The 22,344-nt window shown below is 47.6% G+C and overlaps 1 protein-coding gene and 1 pseudogene across 1 annotated transcript in view; both read left to right on the plus strand.

Moving 5' to 3' along the window:
- Positions 1–10,252: 10,252 nt before the first annotated feature.
- LOC136642624 (5S ribosomal RNA) lies at positions 10,253–10,372 on the plus strand (annotated as a pseudogene).
- Positions 10,373–13,707: 3,335 nt separating this feature from the next.
- Positions 13,708–22,344, plus strand: part of RHBDL3 (rhomboid like 3) — a 153,791-nt gene continuing 145,154 nt past the window's right edge. The window contains exon 1 of the mRNA XM_066617061.1: positions 13,708–13,839. Within this exon, the coding sequence (XP_066473158.1) occupies positions 13,708–13,839 (132 nt within the window). The remainder of the gene's footprint in view (positions 13,840–22,344) is intronic.

Genomic DNA, 22,344 nt, shown 5'->3' on the forward strand with positions numbered 1-22,344 from the left:
TGCCCCACAGACTTTACAGTTAGTCCAGCAGTCTTTAAACTTTTAGGCCAGAGGGCCACATCAAATATCTGGCACAGTGTCGAGGGCCAGAAAAATAAATAAATTTTAAATATAAAATTTAAATAAATACATTAGAAAGCTGGTCTTCAGATGGCCCAAAAACATCACTTCTGGTTTGTCAGGAAACCAAGAAGTGATGTTTTTAGACCTATAGAAGGTCTGGCGGCAGGTACTGTACATGGCCTCCCGGGCCCTCAGAACACCCTCCAGATGCAATTGGAGCACAGCTCTGGTCACATTCAGTTGAATGGGTCAGAGGTTTGCCAGGAACCAGAGACTTGCCGCGGGCCAGATAGAAGCTTGTCACGGGCCACATCTGGCCCCTGGGGCCGGGATTTGGAGACCCCTGAGTTAGTCCAAGGGGAACTAAAATTTAAAAGAAGTTAGAAAATATTCCTGCAAATGGGGAGAATCCTATTGGCCAGCTTTACATTATGTTTTATATGAACTTGAAAAGGATCTCCACAGGAACACAAATATTCAATCCTGGTTGAAGGTGCTGGGAGTTTACAGAGAAGTTTGAAGCCAGCACATGAACAGGGGATGCTAAGAGTACTTTGTGGAGTAAGGAGAAGCATTAAGAGGCACTGCTTATGAAATATGACACATAGACCCTGCAAATCCTAGGAGGCAAGACTTCCAAGATGGATGCTCCCTGCCCTGCCACTTATTTTGTGTTCCTTTTCACGCTTTTGTTATTCTTTCTACACTAGAGTCTCACTGGATTTATGTGGACTCTAGAAGAATGTTTTTCTAACAGCACAATGCCATAGATCAAGTTCCAGGTCCCTTTTAAAAGACAAAATATGAGCACCTGATTCAGCCACGTCTATATATTGCAAAACCTGACCATCAGTCCCATGGGAATCTTGAGGTGGATTGGCTTTCTCTTCAGATTCTGTCAGGGCATGCCTAAAAGAATGGTAAAATCTTGGGTAGACATCATCTGGCAACCCAGGCATAAGGGGGCAATCTGATGCACACTCTCCAGGGAGTAAGCCCCATTGGATACTATGAGACTCAGTGCTGCCACTAGGGCTTGTGTCGCCTGATGTGGGAGGCCAGCATGTCACCCCTATGATGGACCTCCTTCCATGCAGTGGGGGGGGGCAATGCCCCAGGCAGTGGGTGCGGTGATGTACCATCGCCCCGCCACCGCTGGTTTTTTGGCTATAACTTTCAATAGAATAGAGACATTTCAATGTGGTTTTTTTGTTGCATTCTGCATGAAATTACACATTGATTGATATATAACATGATGGTATTATTTGAAAATACCAAGATTTTAAAAATTTTGGCCAGTAGTGGTGTCTGCTCCCTCAAACGCATCACCCGGTGCAGCCCACACACCCCTAGTGACGCCACTGGGCTTATTTCTGAGTAGACTGGCATAGGATTGGGTTGTAAATTATATAGGATGTCATTGTTTTTGGTCAGGGACTAGACCAGGGTGGCCAACTTTTCAAGTTTAGGACCAAAACAAAAGTCATGACAGAGAGACACTGTGGCAGGGCAGAGGAACACCCAGGTGACCAGACTTTGGCAGCAGGTTTTAGCACCAGAATGTGGCAGAACAAGCAGACTGACAGATCTGGGTGGTGCATGATGGCAGCACTTCAGACAATGGCCGATATGCAGGGACTGTCTCCTGTCAGAACCCAACCTGTTTGGGGAACAGGACAGGGCAGAAATGGTGCTTTTTGCTCTTGTCAGCTGGAAAGGACCTTAATCTGAATGTGCTCACCAGTGGGGGTATCAAAGAGACCAGTAGAATGACTCTTTTGCCTTCCAGAAGCAAGATGCAAAGCAAACATCTACCACAGGAGGGAAAGAACGAAAACCTAGTGGGGAGCCACAATGAAGGCCTCAAGAAGAAGAAGTAGGAAACGCCTCCTCTGGTACCAAGTAGCCCTTTTCATCAAAACCGGCAGCGGAAGAATGGCACCCCTAGCTGCTGTCTAGCGGCAGTTCGTTTCTTTCATTTCAAAGTAGGCAGCCAGTGATGGTGAGGCTTTAAAAAACCTGCTGAACAACATTTGCACAAGGCGCCAAATGTGAATAGAATCCATTTGTTATGTTCCAAGGAGAACAAAGGCATGGAGCATGGCTTGTGAGCAGGGGGTAGAATCAATGTTCTTTGGATGAAGGTAAAAAGAATGGGAGTGGCTGGCAGGGGTTCTCTTGACCCTAGCAAAGGTCACACAGAGGACAGGGGCTCACAAGAGGTGCCAACTGCCCCCCCTCCCAAAGCTGGCATGGTTCTCTCCTGTCCCTTTAAGAGAGGATTGATCAGTGGAAGCAATCAGCAGACAAAGTTTTCTGTAACAGAGATACACATGACTGGATGTTAATTGACTGCAGAAGGAGCAGCTACAGGGCCCTGGTTAAGACGTGGCAACCAGAGGAAGACTGGTCAGAATGGACCTAGGATGTGCAGTCTCAAAATCTTTCCAGACATTCTAAGCCTGTATGCTGAAGGAGTTTGCCCAGTGGTGCCATAGTCCCATGACTGATTTATCACTTGTCCAGCTCCTACAACTCAGCCCAGGGCTGACTCAGCCACTGCAGGAAATGTGGGCTGACTTACAAACTATGCATGTGGAGGAAGGAACTGCTGGGCTGCTATTCCCAAGCCCAAATCTGCTTGGATCTATTCAACACATCATGTCAACTATGGTTGCCAATTGACCCCCCTCCCCCCAACACACAAAAATAAACCACTGGCTTGACTTGCAGCTTTGCCTTTAATGATGGGATGATGTGCAGAAATTGGTAGGTGAAGCTTTACATGGCATAGCTGTAAGAATCATGACTTGCTAATGTTTGCAGACTACACTACTGTTAAAGGCACTGGAGCAGTGGCTGGTTGAAAATTGACCATTTTAGTACAGTATTTGCCACATTTGGTTGTGTAAACTGGCCTTCCATTTCTGATGAATCCAGGGTGACCCAATGCAAAGAAAGAGAGACTCTTAATAGCCAAGCAGAAGAGGCTATAGTATTTTGGTAGATATAGCTTGCCTTCTGCATATCTGTTCAACAGCTAAGGCTCAACATTACCTTTGCATCTTCCTCGTTTTCTGTCCTGTTCATTTAAGATGAGAGTGATATCTACCTTCCAGCTATATATCTGGAGAGTGATATCTACCTTCCAGGAGGTTGTGAAGATCACTAGAGCGCCTTGACCTCTCTGCAGATGATACCACAGAGGTAAAAAGCACTTAAATAGTCTATGCATTCAAATAAGGCCAAAATCCTATACATACTTACCTGGAAGTAAATGTGTTGAACTCAATGAGACTTACTTCTGAGTAAACATGCATAGGATTGTGTTATAAACTTACTTTCCTGAAGATGGAGAGTAAGCCAGTGGCCTGCAGTAGCTAACAAGCAAAACAAATAAAATTTTGCCCCCAAGACAAAGTGAATTCTGTGGCTTGGATTAATTACACAAACAAGACCAACACTTCATATTGTTGCTCAGTTTGCCCAATATGCTTTGCTTCTGCTACACATGAGGAGAGACTACAGTTGCCAACTTTGTTTCAGCCCTGGCTCCTGTGCCCTGAATACCAGCTTGATCCACATACATTAGCAAGTGGACATACTTATCTTCATGCCAGGAAAATCTTCTGCTGATTTCTGCAGTTTGATTTCTAGCAGATTTCTATGTCTGCTAAGACACAGAACCCACAGTGCAGGCCACTTTTTCTAGTCAGTTGGTGCCCTGATCTAGCTGCAGTGGTGGCACATATTCAAAAGTCTACAACTGCTATAATTATGAATTTCTTACATGAAGATCTGCTTTCATTTCAGAGAATGGAACCTAGTGCAATGGGAGAATGAAGATTTTGAAACCCGGGTTACTCTGAGCCTCAGCCTTCTCCCCCCCCCCCAAGCCAGTCTGCTCAGAATTAATTACAAGCCTGAGTTCTTTTTATGTTACTATTAAGTGGTGGCTACTAATTAGTCTTTGTGCAGATCAATTGCTGACAGGACAAGTGAACATGGAGACTTCCCCACACATTGCAGACTGAAGTGTCCAGCACAGGCAAGAGGTGCAAAATTTGGGATTTCTCCCTCAACTATGTACCAAGTTTCTGTGTAGGTGTAGATAAGTGGGGTACTCTCAACTTCCTTGTAGTTGGGGGCAGGGTGGGCAGTGAGTACCCTGCTTGCTCAAGATGTTTAAAGTAATGGATCAAGAAGCCCCATCATGTATATGCTGAAGTGACCAGAGATACATTTTCTACACAGGGATTCCATTTTTAGGATGTGCACTGAGCCTGTAAAAATGGTTCCTGTAAGTCAGGGGTGCTCACACATTTTTGGCTCGAGAGCTACTTTGAAACCCAGCAAGGCCCGGAGATCTACCAGGGGGAAGGAAGCGTCTGACAGACACCCCCTTTAATGTATGGAGCCCCTGCTGGAATCTAGTCAGTTTCGTCAGTTTTGTTGCTGCATGCCTGAAGAGCAGCTAAAGTTTCAGTTTAGTGTCAGCTAAATATGTCAGTTTCGTCTAGTCACTAGATGAAACTGACATATTAACAGTTTGGAGAGACAGGGCTCCTGATCTACTCATTTTGCCTCGCGATCTACGGGTAGATCGCGATCCACTTATTGAGCACCCCTGCTGTAAGTTTTTCCTTCTGAGGCTAACCACAGTTTTAGGGTGGGATGCTTTCAGTTGAGAAACCCAGAGGTGGGCCAATGGTTAACCACCTATAACCTATAGCCCTGATCCAAAACAGCCTACCACCATCACAGCTATTTAAGATGAACTTCCCCGTGCTTTTTTGTTTTTCCTAATCTCACAGCTTCCATGTAAGATTCAGTGTGGCTCTGAGAATCAACTTTAAGATCTGATCAGATGTTGCATGGGGGAACATGCTGATCCTTGAGTAGGTTGTAGCCTACTGGGGTAAGATATGCCCGTATATAAGCAGGTATTTCAGAAATTGCCCCCTCCCATATGAAACCACTGGAGAACTTTGCTGTGCTCTTGATGCCCTTCTCATTGATCCCCACTTCTTACAAAGGGAACAATTGGTGGAAATCAAAGGCAGGGCTTTATAATTTGTGATGTCCAAATGATGGAACCGTCTCCCAAGAGAGGTGCACCTGGTCTCTTGGTTACTCACTATCAAGTGCGCATTAAAAACATTTATTTTAGCAGGACTTTTTTTTAGTTAGGGTCTTTCTAATGTTTGTAACATTAGTATGTACAGTAACATAGTATGACTGTGAGTGGTTTTTCATTTCTGATTGTTCTTTACTTGTGGGTTTGTTTTGTTTTAACCTTGTAAGCTGCCTTGAGTTTTCTCATGCATAGAAAGGCAGGATATAAATCTTAATATAAATACAGAAATGATCTTCAGGTTGTCCCATCCTTCCTCTCTGGAGAATGAGATTGTCTGCTGGATGATATGGAGTTTTGTCCTCCTTAGTGGTGCATCTGTAATCAAAAGCTTTTTTGTTTGTTTTTGCAAAAGAGAGTGGTATTTAATAATAAGCACTTCATATCCTGATGTAATCCTTACAGTGTAAGGATTACACCATTCCTGTACGATAAGCTTGTATTATTATCACCCCCATACTGTAGCTGGGGAATTGAGGCTGAGTCTTTCCTATGGTCACCTTGTGAGTTTGTGGTAGAAGTACCCAGAAGTACCCAGGAAAGTCCTGAGTCACTAAGGGCCCAATCCTATCCAACTTTCCAGTTGTTGGAGGAATCTTAAAAAGTGGTTTCCTCTTTGGGGGGAAGCAGAGTAGCTTCAGCAGCAGACCCCCCATCTTGCTGGGAATCAACCCAGGGAAGCTCCCACACCCGGCTGACTGCTAATCGATAAAGACAAACGACAATGGCTGGTTGAAGTTGCAAAAGAAGTCATTTACTCACAGTTCCATAGAAGCATGTTTACAGCATCTGATTATGATCAGAGGTTCACTAAACTTGAGATAGCAAGGCCCTAAAGCTGCCTCACCCTGCGTGCCATGTGGTCAAGATGGTGGCGCCAGCAGAGCCCTGCTGGGTGCCATCTCAACAGGTCAGTGAGGAACAGAGGCAAGAAAGGGCGTGCTCGGAGCAGAAGGGAAGGTTATAGGGTCTGGGCCACACCCCCACATAGGTCACCAAAAGGGGACAGGTAAAGTGTAGGGTCACTGGGCCATGGCTTAACCCTTTCAGGACAGTATCCTGCCACCTCTGGACAGCAGATGGAGTTGCTCCAAACTCCAACACTGGCACTGGTACAGCTGCAGTACAGTCTATAGGCAAGGGAACAAATGCGGAGGCCTTACCTTGTGGAGGCCTCCATAACTACCCTCCCACCACAGGATGCAGCACAAACCCCATTGGCACGACTACACCAGGGCTGGAAAGTCGGATAGGATTTGGCCCTTAGCCACTATGCCACACTAGCTCATGAGGATAGCAACCCCTGCTATTTTGCCTTCCAGGGTTCAAAACCAAAGTGTGGATTGGCTTCTATTTCAATGTCTGTGGCTGGTTAGGATTTCCCAGGTTGTAGCACAGAGGTGCGGACAGTATATAGTACCAAGTGCCAAGGTTGTGGAAGATGACTTCACTGCTGCTTCTCAGGCTCACATCACTGCAGATAGTTTCATCTGTTAATTGCTGCTTGTCACACAGCTGTTAAAGGCACAGGCACCTTGTCACAACAACACATACCTCCAAACTGTGCGCGCGTTTTCTTCGAAAAGTTGCCGAGCATTGCTAGCTTATTCAGAAATTCTGATGTGAATCAATACACTTGCGATTTTATGCCAGCAAACCACCCCATCTGAATAACTTCCATCATGGAAATCAGTACTTCTGTTGGGATCCAGCAGTCTGGGTCCTACCAGGCTGTTTACGTGACAGATGTTGGTGGCTCCCTCCCCTCCTGCCTCTTCTTACATATTCATCAACTGACCTTTCTGCATTACTGGATTAAACTGAACTCCATAGTCTTCTTGAAACAATAATAAATGCTGTAATTTAGATGTATTTTAAAAGAAGGCAGAACTTGGCTTCCATTCTTAAAGCATCCTCTGTAGTTCACAGAAACGGGCAACCTACACATTTCATAGATGTAACAGCAAGCTGCAGTTCCCCGCTCTTATGTGTTGATGATTGTTTTACACAGTAAAGTTGTTAAGATATTAATGAGAAGAAAACAAGGCCAGTCTAAATTAAGAGTTTTTCAACAGCTTAAAGGGTCAAAATGTAACAAGCCCCTAATTTAAAACGTGCTATTCTTCCATTGGTGTCAGAAGTGGAGGATGAAGGGTTTATGGTGGGTTTGGGTCATGTTTCACCTTCTGAGATATGGAGATGGTGTGTGAAAATTTAAAAAGGACCAGATTATCAGCCCAACAGTTTTGAGTTGGATACAAACAGAATCCTCTTCAGATTCCCACGATGCGAAAATGCTGGAAGGTTGATACCAGGAGTATTGTGTGAGTGTGACTTGGGAAATTTTTTTAAAATCCAGCACTGCTGAGGGATGTGCGCTGTCCAACAACTTTGATCTGTGTGCCCTTCTTGGATGACTACAGTAATCCATGCATCAGGAACATGCAGACTAGATTACTGCAAAGTATTATACATGGGGTTGCTTTTCAAATACATTTGGCAATTTGGCATTCTGCTGCAGAATGTGGCAACCAGGTTGCTAACTGGTTTTGGCTGCCATGAAAGGATTAGCAATGCCAGCATTAAAAGATTTTCCTTGCTGGCTCCCAGTTTGATTCAGAGCTAAGTTCAGTGTGCCAATTTTTATCAGTGTGCTATTTTTATTTGGGTTATCTACTGGACTGCCTTCACATGAATTTGCCCATCTCCTGAAAACTCTGAGGGGCCTGTTTAAGCCAATTGGACCAATTGTTCCTAATGGGTCAACAACACATTGGCACAGACACCTAACACCACCTTGCAGGTTTCACAGAGAACAGTGTTGATTTCAATTTTCTTCTGAATCCTTAAAAAGTCAGTGGTGTTTGTTTATACTGTTTATATTTTGAAATTTTTGTACCATGCTCAAATTACATAAGTTGATTAATTATCAAACAGCATAAAAATTTATTTCTCAGAAAAAGTTAAAAAGGCAAATATATGTGTAATGTGTGCATTTTTTAGAATTGGCGATGAACCTAGGGCCCTGCAAAAAATGTTTCCAATTGGGCCCTGCTGCTCTGAAGGTTGGCACTAGGTTGGTGATTACTAGAGAGGACCTTCCCCCAGGTGGCACCCAAACAGTGGCACTCTCTCTCTGGGCATATTTGCCTGGCACCAACTCTTCAACCTTATGAACAGTAGGCAAAGTCTGCCCTGTTCTCTTGTACCTTTGGTAATATTTAAGATCATAGTGATTATTTTTAGCTGCTGGTCTAGTTGCTGGCTTTGCTGTTTTCTAATCTTTGTGGTTATACTGTTTTCTGATTTGTTAGCATTTTCTTACTTTTATTGATTGACTGTAAGCTGGCTTGAGGACATTTGCATTGGAAGACAGGATATAAATCCTATAAACAAACAAAACTTGATTTCTGCCTTAACCTTATGCACATCAATAAAAAAACCCAGCATGTATCATTTTCCCTATCACTACATCCTCATGCTGGAAACATGTTGAATTTCTACCTAGCCCACAACTCTTAGACACATAAAATCTTTGTCTGAGAAAGGTGGCATCCCTAGTATAAACAAGCCCAGTTAGCAACCTTTAATTGAGTTCAGATTTTTAAAAAAATAGTGTTAGATTTCCTAACTGAAAGAATTTGCTTTTTTTACAAGGAAGTCCTGGTGTATCAGTTTTTGCATACGGGAGAGCTTTTTTAATTTAGACTGTGCTAATGCTGATTCATAAACCAAAAGGGCTTAAATTATCTCTTTAGTCAGTGCTTCCCTGACATTCATAGTCCAGGTGTCAAATGGATCTTAACAGTTGCTATAAAAATGGAGGCAAATTACTAGGAGGCTGAATTTTAAAGCAATCCTGAAAATTAGAATATCAAGTGACAAGCCAAAGGTTGGATACTTAATTAAAAAAAAAATTAATAGGTTCCCATCTGCTTTCCTGTACTTGGCAAAGCAGTGATAAAAAATTGAGTGTGCATGTGTGTTGGAGCTTTAAAACGAGGGCAAATGGAAATGATTGCTGATCTTTCCATCTCCAACTTACTGGTGGCACTGCTTTAATAAAGGAACTAGCTTGAATTTTAAAAATAAGTTTTTCAGATCTGAGAAACATGGAATACTAGGAACAAATGCAGTTGCATTTATGCAATCTACAAAGCTGTCTGGGAAACCAGCTTTTTGGAAAGGTTTTTGTTGTTCAAACAGAACAGGTTTCCAATTCTAGTCAAATAAAAAATGAAAATGGAAAGGCAATTTAAAAAAGTAGGGAAGAGCTAGGAACTGAGGTGGTAGAAAGACAATGTTCAGTTCCTTATCTTTTCCCATACCCCAGTTCTCCAGCTGTAAACTTGATGCAGCTAGTGTCATTTGCTCCTCTGATGAGTTCCACTGTTTTGTTTTTCTTATATTATGAGGTGAAAGTGTTTCTCTCCATGTTCTGAAAAGCTTCACCTGCTGATGTTTGGAAATCAGGTTGTCCAGAGGTATAGGAGCAGGCCAGGCTGATTTCTTTTCTGGTCAGTTGGTGCTTCTAAGTGCACATTATATCAAAGGAATCAGAACAATCTGAGATGCTGTTGCAGGAAGGCTGCTATTGGTTACAATCTCATAACAAGGTAAATTCAGAAGACCTCAAGATGAGAAGGTCATGCAAGAGAACTGCAGGAACAGCTCTGTACTCACAGAAACACTTGTGAATCTTTGAGCCTGTATGATCTTCTCAAGAGGCCTGGCCTACAGGCTGAACCGAACTAGAATCAGGAACCAATTATATACAGTAAGTGGAAAAACATTCTATTGTTGATGACTTTAAGTGATATTATGACTTTAGTGTACAGATTGCTTTGAGTGTCTTATAAAAAGTGCTATTTTTTGGTAGCATTTAATAAGTTGTTGACTTTTTTGTTCTTTTCACTAATCCAAGTTCTATGCACTGGACTTTTCAAACAAGAATAAAAGTATTAATAAAATAATAGCAATAGGTGTTATATAGCTCAGCTAGTAATAACCAGAGAGCTTAGAAAGGGTCTGCTGTGTACTTGCTGTTCTCATCTGTTCAATAGCAACTGTTACCCTGCACAAGCCCAATCTGATCTGATCTTGGAAGCTAAGCAGGGTCAGGCCTGGTTAGTACTTGGATGGGAGACCACCTGGGAATACTGGGTGCTGTAGGCTTATACCATAGTTTTTCGAGACTGAAGGTTGCCAACCAGGACCACCTGTTCAACAGCAGAAAGTTATCCACTTGTCTCAAGCCAGTGTTTCCTAAACTGTGGGAACTCACAAACTCACCAGTTGGAGCCCACTGATGGGTCACAACCCAGTTTTTGAAGCACTGACCCGAGCCTCCAATGCAAGCACTTAAATCATGTAAATTTGATGGCAAGGTCAGATTAACTGCCTCAAACACCTGAGGCTATTCAAAAATCAGATGGTTGCTAATTACCCTGCAAACAGCTCCTGAAGTTTGCAAGGCAGCTGCTAATTGCCCTGCAAAAGAGCTCAGCAGCTGTTTTGCAAACTGTAGGAGCTGAGGTCTTTGCAGAGCAATGAACAGCTATCTTGCAAACTACAGGAGTCAGTTGCCCTGCAAACAGCTGAGCTCCTGCAGTTTGTAAGCATCTGTAAATAGAGAGAGAGAGAGAGATGTATCTTAGGGCCCAATCCTATCCAGTTTTCCAGTGCCAGTGCAGCCATGCCAATGGGGCATGCACTGCATCCTGTGATGGGGTAGCAGTCACAGAGGCCTCCTCAAGATATGGGAACACTTGTTCCATTATCTCGGGGATGCATTTTGGTTGCACTGGTGCTGGAACGTTGGATAGGATTGGGCCTTTAGCTGATACTCCCTAATAAAGAATTTAGAAAACTATAAGATTTAATGAGGGTTTTTTTCTTAATTTTTCTGGGGAAGAATAGGAATGGAAGGAGAGCATTCATTAAAAGTTCATCAGGACTGCCTCATTAAAAAAACTGATACCATTATTTATTTACAAAAAATTGGAAGTACATAAGAGCCCTGCTGGATCAGGCCAAAGGCCCATCTAGTCCAGCTTCCTGTATCTCACAGTGGCCCACCAAATCCAAATGTCTAGATTTTTTTTTTTTTAAGTCTAGTAAACTTAGAGCCAAATCCTATCCAACTTTCCAGTGCTGGTGCAGCCAAGCCAATGGGGCACGCACTGCAGCCAGTGGTAAGGGGGCAATCACAGAGGCCTCCTCCAAGTAAGGGAATGTTCCCTTTTGGGGGGGCTGCATTGCTGCAGCACTGGCACTGGAAAACTGGCTAGGATTGGGCTCCTAGTTGGGTCCCAAATTAGAGTGTCGCTTTAAAAAGTGTGGCCCAGTGCTAAAAAAATTTGGGAACCACCAACTTGGGGCACAATCGTATGCATGTCTACTCAGAAGTAAGTCCCATTGTGTTCAGTGGAGCTTACTCCCAGGAAAGCGTGCCTAGGATTTCAGCCTTAGGCTGTAAGGTGATGCACTTTCTTTGGAGTGTGGGCCGCTCCTCTGCCCAGACGTGGACGGGACTGCTCTGCTCTGCTCTGCTCTGCTGGAAGCCTGCGCTGCCCGCCCTTCCTCGGGCAGGAAAGCCCTCTCTCCCCCTCTGGCGCAGTGACCACGTGCGCCCTGCAACGCGTCACTCCCGCTCTGTAAACAAGAGGGCGGGCTGATGCCGAGCCAGAGCCGCCCCCTCTGGAAAGTAAGCGGGACTCCCACGCTGGGCTGGGAAGAACTGCGGCGGGCGCCTAATGAACTTCCCCTTCATTAATGGCTCTCTGGCCCGCACCGCGTAGGGTGGGGAGAGCAGCAGAGCGCGGCTGGGCTGCAGGCCGGGAGGGGCGCGTCGTCCCATCCCGGGCTGCCTGATCCTGCCAGCAGCAGGCAAAGAGACCCTCCTGGGTGGGTGCAAAGCCCGGCGCGGGGGCAGTGCCTGGAGGGGACGTGGTGCGCTCGCTCCTCCGGCGGTTGCAACGCTGGAGCCCACGTGCTGCCGGATCCCCAGCTGGGCCGGACGGAGCCCTTCTCCTCCCCTCCACCAGCTGCATCTCCACGCTGCTGGCGGCGTCTGCAGCAGGAGCGGCTGAGCCGCCTTTCCCTCGAGCGGTACAGGAGCTTGGCGAGGGGCTCGTCCTTACCACGCAGAGGGCGCTCGTGTGCGGCCGTGCGTCCTAGTGGTTGCAGCCGCCGCCGCAGCGCTCCGGTCTCCTCGGAAGCCGGGACTGCGGGGCTGACAGCGCCTGGAAGGCAGCCGCACTAGAGACCCTTTCCTGGCAAGGTCACCCGGGTACCGCGGGCGCTCTTTGCGCGCGCGCCTGCCTGCCTGCCTGCCTTGCCTGGCAGTTGCGGTGTGAAGCAGCGCACTGCTTGGAAGGGGGAAGCCGGTGTGGGGCATGACGCGATGGCTCCGGGGGTGAAGCGAGGCGGGGCGCGGAGGAGGAGGGCTCCCACTCCCCGCCCGGCCGCTGCAAGGCAGGGCTCTGCTTCTCTCGCCTGCTGGAGCCGCTCCACAAAGTTGTGACTTGGCTGCGCCGGGGATCCGTGCACGCGTCAGGACCGACTGGAAGGCGATCCCGGGGAGGGGGGGGCGGCGGCCTCCTTGCAGGACCCCCTCTTCCTCCGGCCCTTTCCTTCTCCCCATGCAATCCTGGGGCTCCCCATGGTTTGAGCCGACAAGCGAGGGGGCCCCGAGGAATCCCCAGCAAAAGGAGGAGACTCCAGCACCCGGGAGCGGCATGGGGGCTGCGAGGCTGCCACGGAGCAGTGGTCCCCCCGCGTGGCGCGGCACTGCTCTGCTGCGTGGGACTTAGAGCCCGAGTCTGCCTATCTACTCGGAAGGAAATCCCATTTTAGTCAATGGAGCTTACTCCCAGGAAAGCGGGGAGAGGATTGCAATCGCAGACCCCAAGCCTTTGCTGGTCTACTCAGAAGTAAATCCCATTGTAGTCCATGGAGCTTACTCCCAGGAAGGTGTGGACAGGATTGCAGCCTCAGAGCCCAGTCCCATGCCTACCTACTCGGAAGTAAGACTCATTATAGTCAATGGAGCTTACTCCCAGGCAAGTGTGGACAAGATTGCAGCCTGAGGCGGCGGCGGCGCGGACTCGATGACCGGAGGGGCTCGCAGCAGTCGTTGTCCCCCGGGGAGCTCGCTGCTGAGCGCGGACCCCGCCTGGATGTCAAGGACTGGAGGAGGAGGAGGCGCAAAAGTTCTGCCGAGGGGTCGCCGGGCCTGGGGTTGGATCCGAGCCACAGCATCATGCCAAGCGGGGAACTCCTGCTCCTGCTGCCGCCGCCTGGGATAGTGGAGGGCTAGTCCCCGGAGGACGACCCCCGACCCCCCCCACCTCTGCCGGAGTCAGGAACGAGCATGGGGGGCGTCGGCGGGCGCGAAAGTTTGCCAAGCGCCGTCTAGGGGGCACCTCCTTTCCATTGGCCTCAAGAGGAGTGAGTGGGAAGCGGGGGGGGGGGGATCGGGGGTGAAGACTAGCCAGCCGCTTCCAAGCATGGGAGACAGGTTGCCGGAGCAAACTCCTCGTGCTGCTGCCAACCCTTCCCCTGCCGTGGCCGCCTGCTCCGAGGCAGAAGCCATCGAGGTCCTGGAAACCGACGATGTCCTGCCCATGGCCACGGAGGACGTAAGTTGCCTTCGGTGTCGCTGCTTCTGCCCCTCCACTGCCATCCCAGCCCAGTTGATTTTAATCGGATCAAGTTATTTAAAAATAAACTTGGGCATTAAAGGGAGGGGGGAGCTGATTCTTTCTAGGAAGAGACCGTCCCAAGGAAGGAGGTCTCTCTGCCACAGGGCCCTTTTGCAGCCCGATCCTATGCACGTTTACTCGGAAGTAATGTAAGAGTTCAGTGACTCTTACTCCTGGGTAAGTGTGTGCCTCAGATTGAAGCCTTGCAGCCCAATCCTATGCATGTCTACTCAGGAGGAAGCCTTATTGAATTCAATGAGGCTTACTCTCAAGAAAGTGTGCAGCCTTCATAGCTTTCCTTGCCTTTTCCTTTCTGACCACTGATGGCATCAACATAATTACAGTATATAATTACAGTATATACAGTAAATACAGTATACATGCTTTCTTTTCTGCCACCTTGGCATATTTTCTTATTAAGCCAAATTAGTTCTTTCTCCCTCCCCCTCCCCAGAAAGCACACAACAAGTTCTTTCTTAGACCAAATTTATTTTCCAAAAACTTCTCAAGATAGTTAGGTGTTGTCCACCCTGGCATATAACACACCACTAGCTAGTCTACCACTGACTGGCTGGGTTTCCACAAATTGCTGTTGTTGCTCCGCAGTGGCAAGGAAATAGGCAATGAAGAGAAAGGAGTGCATGTCAACTTAATAGTAGGGGACCACCGCGAGCCCACATTACAAATCCCTGCTCAGCTATGAACCTAACCACGGGCTAGTTGCTTGACTCTCAGCCTAGCCTACTTTGCAGGGCTGTTATGAGGATACAAGGGTTAATCCACTCTGTATACCACCTGGAGCTCCTTTGGAAGAATGGCTTGCGACAAATGTGACATAATTAGTGATGTCATAGACTGTATGGAAATGTGGCTTTCCTGCTTGATCATGACCTCTAGTTTACCACCCACCTTGCTCACTACTGCTTGGCTCCTGAGGTTGGAGGAAGTGCTTTCTGCCATTTACTGCAGTGGTGCAGAAGGATCCCTTTGGACCTTGGGTAATGAAGCACAGCGAGGTCTGCAGTAGCTTGGTTATGGTTTAAGGAAGCCTTGAAGTGCTGTCTGCCCATGTGTCTCCCACATTTTTTGTGCTGACTAAATGCTGCTTGTTTTTTGCTGAAGGCTTTTTTGTTTTTTAAAGCGTTGTCATCGGCCCTCCCCTTCAGTTCTGTTTGTATTATTACTGGCACTAACAGGATCTCTGGGACCAAGAAACAAAAGCAAAAGGATTTCAAAGAAATGACGTGTGCTTTCCAGTAATTTCAGGTGCTTGTGCAACAGAGCGCATGGGTCTGAATTCCATCACCTGTTTGGGATGTGACCACATGGACTTTCATTTTCATTAAGTGTGTACACACTGCTTTAAATGTGAACCTCCAGCCTCGCTAAGCAGCCTAACTTGGTTGTAAGCCATAATCTCTAAAGATTCTTAAACGGTGAACCTTATTAGTTACCAAGCATAGCATCTTTCTCAGAAGCTGTGCGACTCCCTTCAGCTCCATCTGACTGCTTGGAGGAAGATTTAGGGATGCTGTGTCGCTCTTAACCCATCACTGCTGCAAGATTAATAACTAAATGGGAATGAGCGCCTGGGTCTCTGGGATGGTCTGTTCTGCCAGCTAAGCACTTATAGAGCAAACAGCCCTGTGACAATGAGTGATTCCCTGGGTGTTCCTCCAGTCAGGACTCACTTAGCCCTGTCCCTGACTGCATTTCTCAAGGCTTAGTGGTACAAAAGCAACCCAAGTATGTAAGCCACACTGGTGCTTGAATAACTCCAGCTGAACTTCATGGCACTGTGCTTCCTAATGCTTCATGCAGTACTGCTATGCATAGCCCTCTTATTCCTCAGTAATGTTTCTGGCAGAATCAGAGGAACTGAGATGTACCTGAAGAACTATGATCAACTGTGTTGTGTGGTACTGTGGGGTTCCTCAGTAATGGCCTCTTGAGGTGCAAGATGCCTGGCTAATAACCCACATGAGCTGAGAGTGTGTCCTAAATTGTTCCTTAGAATGTCCCTCAACATGCAGAGGCTGCTTTGCCAAGAAACTGCTGTAAAAAGAGTTGCTGAAAATAAAATGTTTGAAAGTCACTAATTGAGGCCAATTGTCTGCCCAAAGGCAAAACCACCCATGGACTAGTCCTTATCCCATACAGCCACATCTGCATTGTTGCTGCTCAGTGGTTGATGTCATCCAGAAAGTAGTGAGTGCCTGATGAGGAGTGAGCAAGGTGCCTTTTCTGAGAGATGCCTGTACAGTTCAGGAAATGTAACAAGCACATCATGGTTTAGAGCACGTTGACACTAAAACATTATCGGTAGCGTAATCTCAGGGCACATCTACACTACAAATTAAATGAGTGTCAGTCTTCTGCAACTGATTTAACTTTCTTACAGAAGTGGTACAACTCTCACATTCCCCCAAGTGCTCCAGAGATTGAAGTTGTGTAAGGCTGATAAATTCTTCATTAAATTTATGACCTCCGTGCAAGAACTACAGTGTCCTGAACTCGTTGGTTGGGAACTGTGCCAATTATGTCTGTTAGAAACTGACTTACTTTTGTAGGGTAGCTGTGCCTGGAGGTTTTTAAGATAATGCCAAGCTCAGATAATAGAGCTTTCATGGTGATGATGGGTGTAGGAATGACACACGAATGGGTGGCAGGCCTTGATTTCACACTGTGTTTACTGGGTTTCTGTAAAAACCTACAAACTGTGAAGAAGAGGCAATGCATTTTATGTATTTATTTATTCATTTATATCCCACCTTTCCAGAACTCAAGGCAGCTAACAAATTCACATTCAATAAAACACCATAAAACACACAATAAAATTCCAAGGCATCAGTGCATACCCCATAAATCTCCATAGCAGCATAGACCAGAATGTAAATATAATGTAAATTACAGAAAGTAAATTAATGCATCCTCTCATATCTATACCCCATCTTTGCAGCCTTTGCTGATGAGACACTGGAATTTTCAAGATCTAGTAGTGACTCTAGTCCAGGGGTGCCCAAACCCCGGCCCTGGGGCCACTTGTGGCCCTTGAGGTCTCTCAATGCGGCCCTCAGGGAGCCCCCAGTCTCCAATGAGCTTCTGGCCCTCCGGAGATTTGTTGGAGCCCACATTGGCCTGACGCAACCGCTCTCAACGTGAGGGAGACTGTTTGACGTCTCACATGAGCTGTGGGATGAGGGCTCCCTCCACTGCTTGTTTCACATCTGTAATGCAGTAGCAGCAACAAAGGAAAGGCCAGCCCTGCTTTGTGCAAGGCCTTTTATAGACCTTGAGCTATTGCAAGACCTTTATTCATTCATATAAGCTCATCTTTAATATATTCATTTATGTATTGTATTGGCAACCTTCAGTCTCGAAAGACTATGGTATCGCGCTCTGAAAGGTGGTTCTGGCACAGCGTCTAGTGTGGCTGAAAAGGCCAATCCGGGAGTGACAATCCCTTCCACACCGGGAGCAAGTGCAGTCTGTCCCTGGTCTGTCTCCCTGGCTATGGGCCTTCCTTCTTTGCCTCTTAGCCTCAGACTGTTGGCAAAGTGTCTCTTCAAGCTGGGAAAGGCCATGCTGCACAGCCTGCCTCCAAGCGGGCCGCTCAGAGGCCAGGGTTTCCCACTTGTTGAGGTCCATCCCTAAGGCCTTCAGATCCCTCTTGCAGATGTCCTTGTATCGCAGCTGTGGTCTACCTGTAGGGCGCTTTCCTTGCACGAGTTCTCCATAGAGGAGATCCTTTGGGATCCGGCCATCATCCATTCTCACGACATGACCAAGCCAACGCAGGCGTCTCTGTTTCAGCAGTGAATACATGCTAGGGATTCCAGCACGTTCCAGGACTGTGTTGTTTGGAACTTTGTCCTGCCAGGTGATGCCGAGGATGCGTCGGAGGCAGCGCATGTGGAAAGCGCTCAGTTTCCTCTCCTGTTGTGAGCGAAGAGTCCATGACTCGCTGCAGTACAGAAGTGTACTCAGGACGCAAGCTCTGTAGACCTGGATCTTGGTATGTTCCGTCAGCTTCTTGTTGGACCAGACTCTCTTTGTGAGTCTGGAAAACGTGGTAGCTGCTTTACCGATGCGCTTGTTTAGCTCGGTATCGAGAGAAAGAGTGTCGGAGATCGTTGAGCCAAGGTACACAAAGTCATGGACAACCTCCAGTTCATGCTCAGAGATTGTAATGCAGGGAGGTGAGTCCACATCCTGAACCATGACCTGTGTTTTCTTCAGGCTGATTGTCAGTCCAAAATCTTGGCAGGCCTTGCTAAAACGATCCATGAGCTGCTGGAGATCTTTGGCAGAGTGGGTAGTGACAGCTGCATCGTCGGCAAAGAGGAAGTCACGCAGACATTTCAGCTGGACTTTGGATTTTGCTCTCAGTCTGGAGAGGTTGAAGAGCTTTCCGTCTGATCTGGTCCGGAGATAGATGCCTTCTGTTGCAGTTCCAAAGGCCTGCTTCAGCAGGACAGCGAAGAAAATCCCAAACAAGGTTGGTGCAAGAACACAGCCCTGCTTCACTCCGCTTCGGATGTCAAAAGGGTCTGATGTGGAGCCATCGAAGACAACAGTGCCCTTCATGTCCTTGTGGAAAGATCTGATGATGCTGAGGAGCCTGGGTGGACATCCAATCTTGGGGAGAATCTTGAAGAGGCCATCCCTGCTGACCAGGTCGAAAGCCTTTGTGAGATCTATGAAGGCTATAAAGAGTGGCTGTCGTTGTTCCCTGCATTTCTCCTGCAGTTGTCTAAGGGAGAATACCATATCAGTGGTGGACCTGTTGGCTCGGAATCCACACTGCGATTCTGGATAGACGCTCTCTGCAAGTACCTGGAGCCTCTTTAGTACAACTCGGGCAAACAGCTTTCCTACAACGCTAAGGAGAGAGATGCCGCGGTAGTTGTTGCAGTCACCCCTGTCACCTTTGTTCTTGTACAGCGTGATGATGTTTGCATCCCTCATGTCTTGAGGTACTCCACCTTCTCTCCAGCAGAGACAGAGGATTTCATGCAGCTCAGTGACGATGATCTCTTTGCAGCATTTTAGGACTTCAGCAGGGATGCTGTCTTTTCCAGGTGCCTTGCCAAAGGCAAGGGAGTCCAGGGCCACGTGAAGTTCTTCTAGGGTTGGTTCACTGTCAAGCTCTTCCAGCACAGGCAGGCACTCAATGTTGTTCAGTGCTTCTTCGGTGACTACATTTTCTCTGGAATATAGCTCAGAGTAGTGCTGCACCCAGCGTTCCATCTGCTGCACCCGATCCTGGATGACCTCGCCTGTGGCAGACTTCAGAGGGGCAATTTTCTTCTGTGTTGGACCTAGGGCCTGCTTGATACCATCATACATCCCCTTGATGTTGCCCGTGTCAGCTGCTATCTGTATCTCGGAACAGAGCTGGAGCCAGTAGTCGTTAGCACATCTCCTGGCAGTCTGCTGGACTTTGCTGCGAGCAGTTCGGAGGACCTGCAGGTTGCGCTCACTGGGACAGGCCTTGTATGCTGCTTGAGCGCTCCTCTTTTCCTCAATGACTGGTGTCAACTCCTCAGAGTGGGCTTCAAACCAGTCTGCCGCCTTGTTGGTCTTCTTGCCGAATATGGACAAGGCGGTGTTGTAAACGGTATTCTTGAAATGTTCCCATCTGTTGGATGCGTTTGCGTCGGCCGGGCCTGGAAGAGATTCCTCGAGCGCTTGTGCAAATTCCTCCACTTTTCTCTGATCCCGGGTCTTGCTGGTATCAATGCGAGGTCTTCCTTCCTTTTTCGAGTGATACAGTCGCTTTGTTTGCAGTTTCACTCTGCTGCACACCAGGGAGTGGTCAGTGTCACAGGCAGCACCATGATAACTGCGTGTGATCTTGATGCTGGGAAGGCTGGAGCGTCTGGTGAGGATCAGGTCGAGCTGGTGCCAGTGCTTTGATCTTGGATGTCTCCAAGAGACTCTATGTTGGGGCTTTGTGTTGAAGAATGTGTTGCTGACACAGAGACCGTGATGACAGCAAAACTCTAGCAGGCGTTGGCCATTTTCGTTCATCCTCCCAGTGCCAAACTGACCTAAGCAAGTGGGCCATGAACTGTTATCAGCACCAACTCTAGCATTGAAATCGCCGAGGATGAACAATGGCTCTTTTACAGGGATTTTCTTGACAGTGGTGGCCAGGTCATCATAGAATTTGTCTTTGGCTTCTGCTGGAGACGACAGAGTCGGTGCATAAGCACTGATGAGAGTGATAGGTCCTGCTGATGACTGGAGCTGCAGGGACAAAATTCTTTCACTTCCCACAGTAGGTGGGATGATGGATTTCAGCAGGGTATTTCTGACCGCAAAGCCAACGCCATGTTCCCTGGTTTCGTTTGGTGGTTTTCCCTGCCAGAAAAATGAGAAATTTCTCTCCTTGACAGATCCGGAATCTGGCAGCCTAGTCTCTTGAAGGGCGACGATGTCCATCTGCAGTCTGCTCAGCTCCATGTCGATGACAGCTGTTTTGCGTGCGTCGTCTATTTCTTGCAGGTCATCAGAGAAGCCAGGTGTCATTGTCCTAACGTTCCAGGTGCCCAGCTTTAGGGCAGTAGTTTTCTGTTTTCTGTTGCATGGTGCAGAGTTGTCGATCCGCTTGTCGGTTTTCACCCTAAACCCCACGCACCCCATGAGGTTAACGGACCGTGGCGAGGCAACACCTTACTGGCTGGGGACTGCCCAGCTTAAGGCGGGCGGTAGCTGCCCAATGAGATGCAATGATCTCTCCCACCGTCGGAAGCAGCCCCTGGCGTCATGCTCTACGCCAATCGAGCAAAGACTTATAACCGGTAAACTGCTGCTTCCCGTGTTGTGCCGACGCCGTATGGCGAAGTTGGAGTGTCCTCTCCAGTGCGCGAAGCCTGGGTAAAGAAGGTATGGAGGATAGGCTGTTACCCATGCAGCAAATCCCCCCTCTCCACGTCGCTGGAATGGTCCAATGGAAAGGCAGAAGCCAATACGGTTGGTTCCAGCGGCGTCGCAGGAGTTGCCAGAACGTGACTGTGTTAAGCCATGAACTGCCTAAGGGACTCCGGCTCCTGATTTTGCCTCGAGGTTGACTCCTGAAGCCTTTTCCAGAACTGGATGTAGCCACAAGGCAGTGGAGGTTTGAGGTCAGAGTTTCCTTCTCTTAGATGAGCTGCCTTCCTAGGCTGACGAGTCCCATCTACCCTGTTCATAGATCTTGTAGCCACATCTTTCAAAATATGCCTCTTCCTCCTTCTTTGCGAGTTCACTGCGTTTAAAGTATTTTTTGTCTCCCCCCAGCAGCTCCTTCTCAGCCAGCAGCTTTCGCTTCCGCTCGATCTCCGCCTTGAGGACGTCCATAGCTCCCCCCTGCCCGCTCTGAGTCCCCGCCGGAAGTCCATTCATTTATGTAAACTTATGTAAATTTATTCAAATTTTTAAATGTAAATTAATTATTTTCTTCCCCAGCCCCTGACACAGTGTCAGAGAGATGATGTGGCCCTCCTGCCAAAAACTTTGGACATCCCTGCTCTAGTCTGAGGACACATGAGGCAGCTACCTTGCTGAAATTAAGCAGGGCTAGTTCTGGTCAGTGCCTGGATGTGGAGCACAGCATGTGGAGCTAGTTCTGGATGTGGAGCCTGGATGTGGAGCACAGCAACGCTATGTATTCTGCTTTGAGTCCTATCATGCAAGATACTGGTGTACCTGGAGGGGTCAGGGGAGCAAATGCCCTGGGGTGGATCACTGCAATCCCTCCCCCACCACCCTTAAAAGAAACAGGCTTTTACAGTCCTTTCCCAGGCCTTTTGAGGGCTGGGGAGGCTGCCCACAGCCTCCCCAGCCCCTAGAATCCCTTCTTAGGCCTCTGGAAGGGCTAAAACCGTCACTTCTGGTTTTCGCCTAAAACCAAAAGTGATGTTTTTAGGCCCTCCAGGGGCCTTCTGGGAGGCTGTGGGTGGTCTCTCTGGCCCTTAGAAGGTCTCTGGACCTGCTTGGTTGGGGTGGGGACAGGATGGGGACAACATTTTGTGGTCCTGGCTCCAGGTGGCACAAGCGCCAGGATCTCAAGAGATGCAAGAAAGATGGTGTATAATAATATCCATGGCCTACCTCCAATTTATTCAGTGCTGAAAGGAGCTGTTGGCCACCATTACATTAAATGAGCATCCCAGTGCTGTTTGCATCCTCGTGTTGGCCATACCTGGTTTGCATGGCAATTTCCTGTGCTTACTGCTTAAGCAACACACTTTGTAGCAGTGTGGGAAACATCCCTAAAAAGTAAAAATCAGACACTCTCATTATTCTCTTGGAAGATTTTCACTCTCGTACCTTCTGAGAAACATGTTCTTAGAACTCATACCTTAACAGTGTGTATTATAACAGTTGTATGTTCACTCAGTAGCACCCTTTAAAAATAGAACCAACCTGTTTTTGTTGCTGTGTTCTGGTAGTGTG

The sequence above is a fragment of the Tiliqua scincoides genome, chromosome 2 (genome assembly GCF_035046505.1).
Source record: "Tiliqua scincoides isolate rTilSci1 chromosome 2, rTilSci1.hap2, whole genome shotgun sequence".
Taxonomy (NCBI): domain Eukaryota; kingdom Metazoa; phylum Chordata; class Lepidosauria; order Squamata; family Scincidae; genus Tiliqua; species Tiliqua scincoides.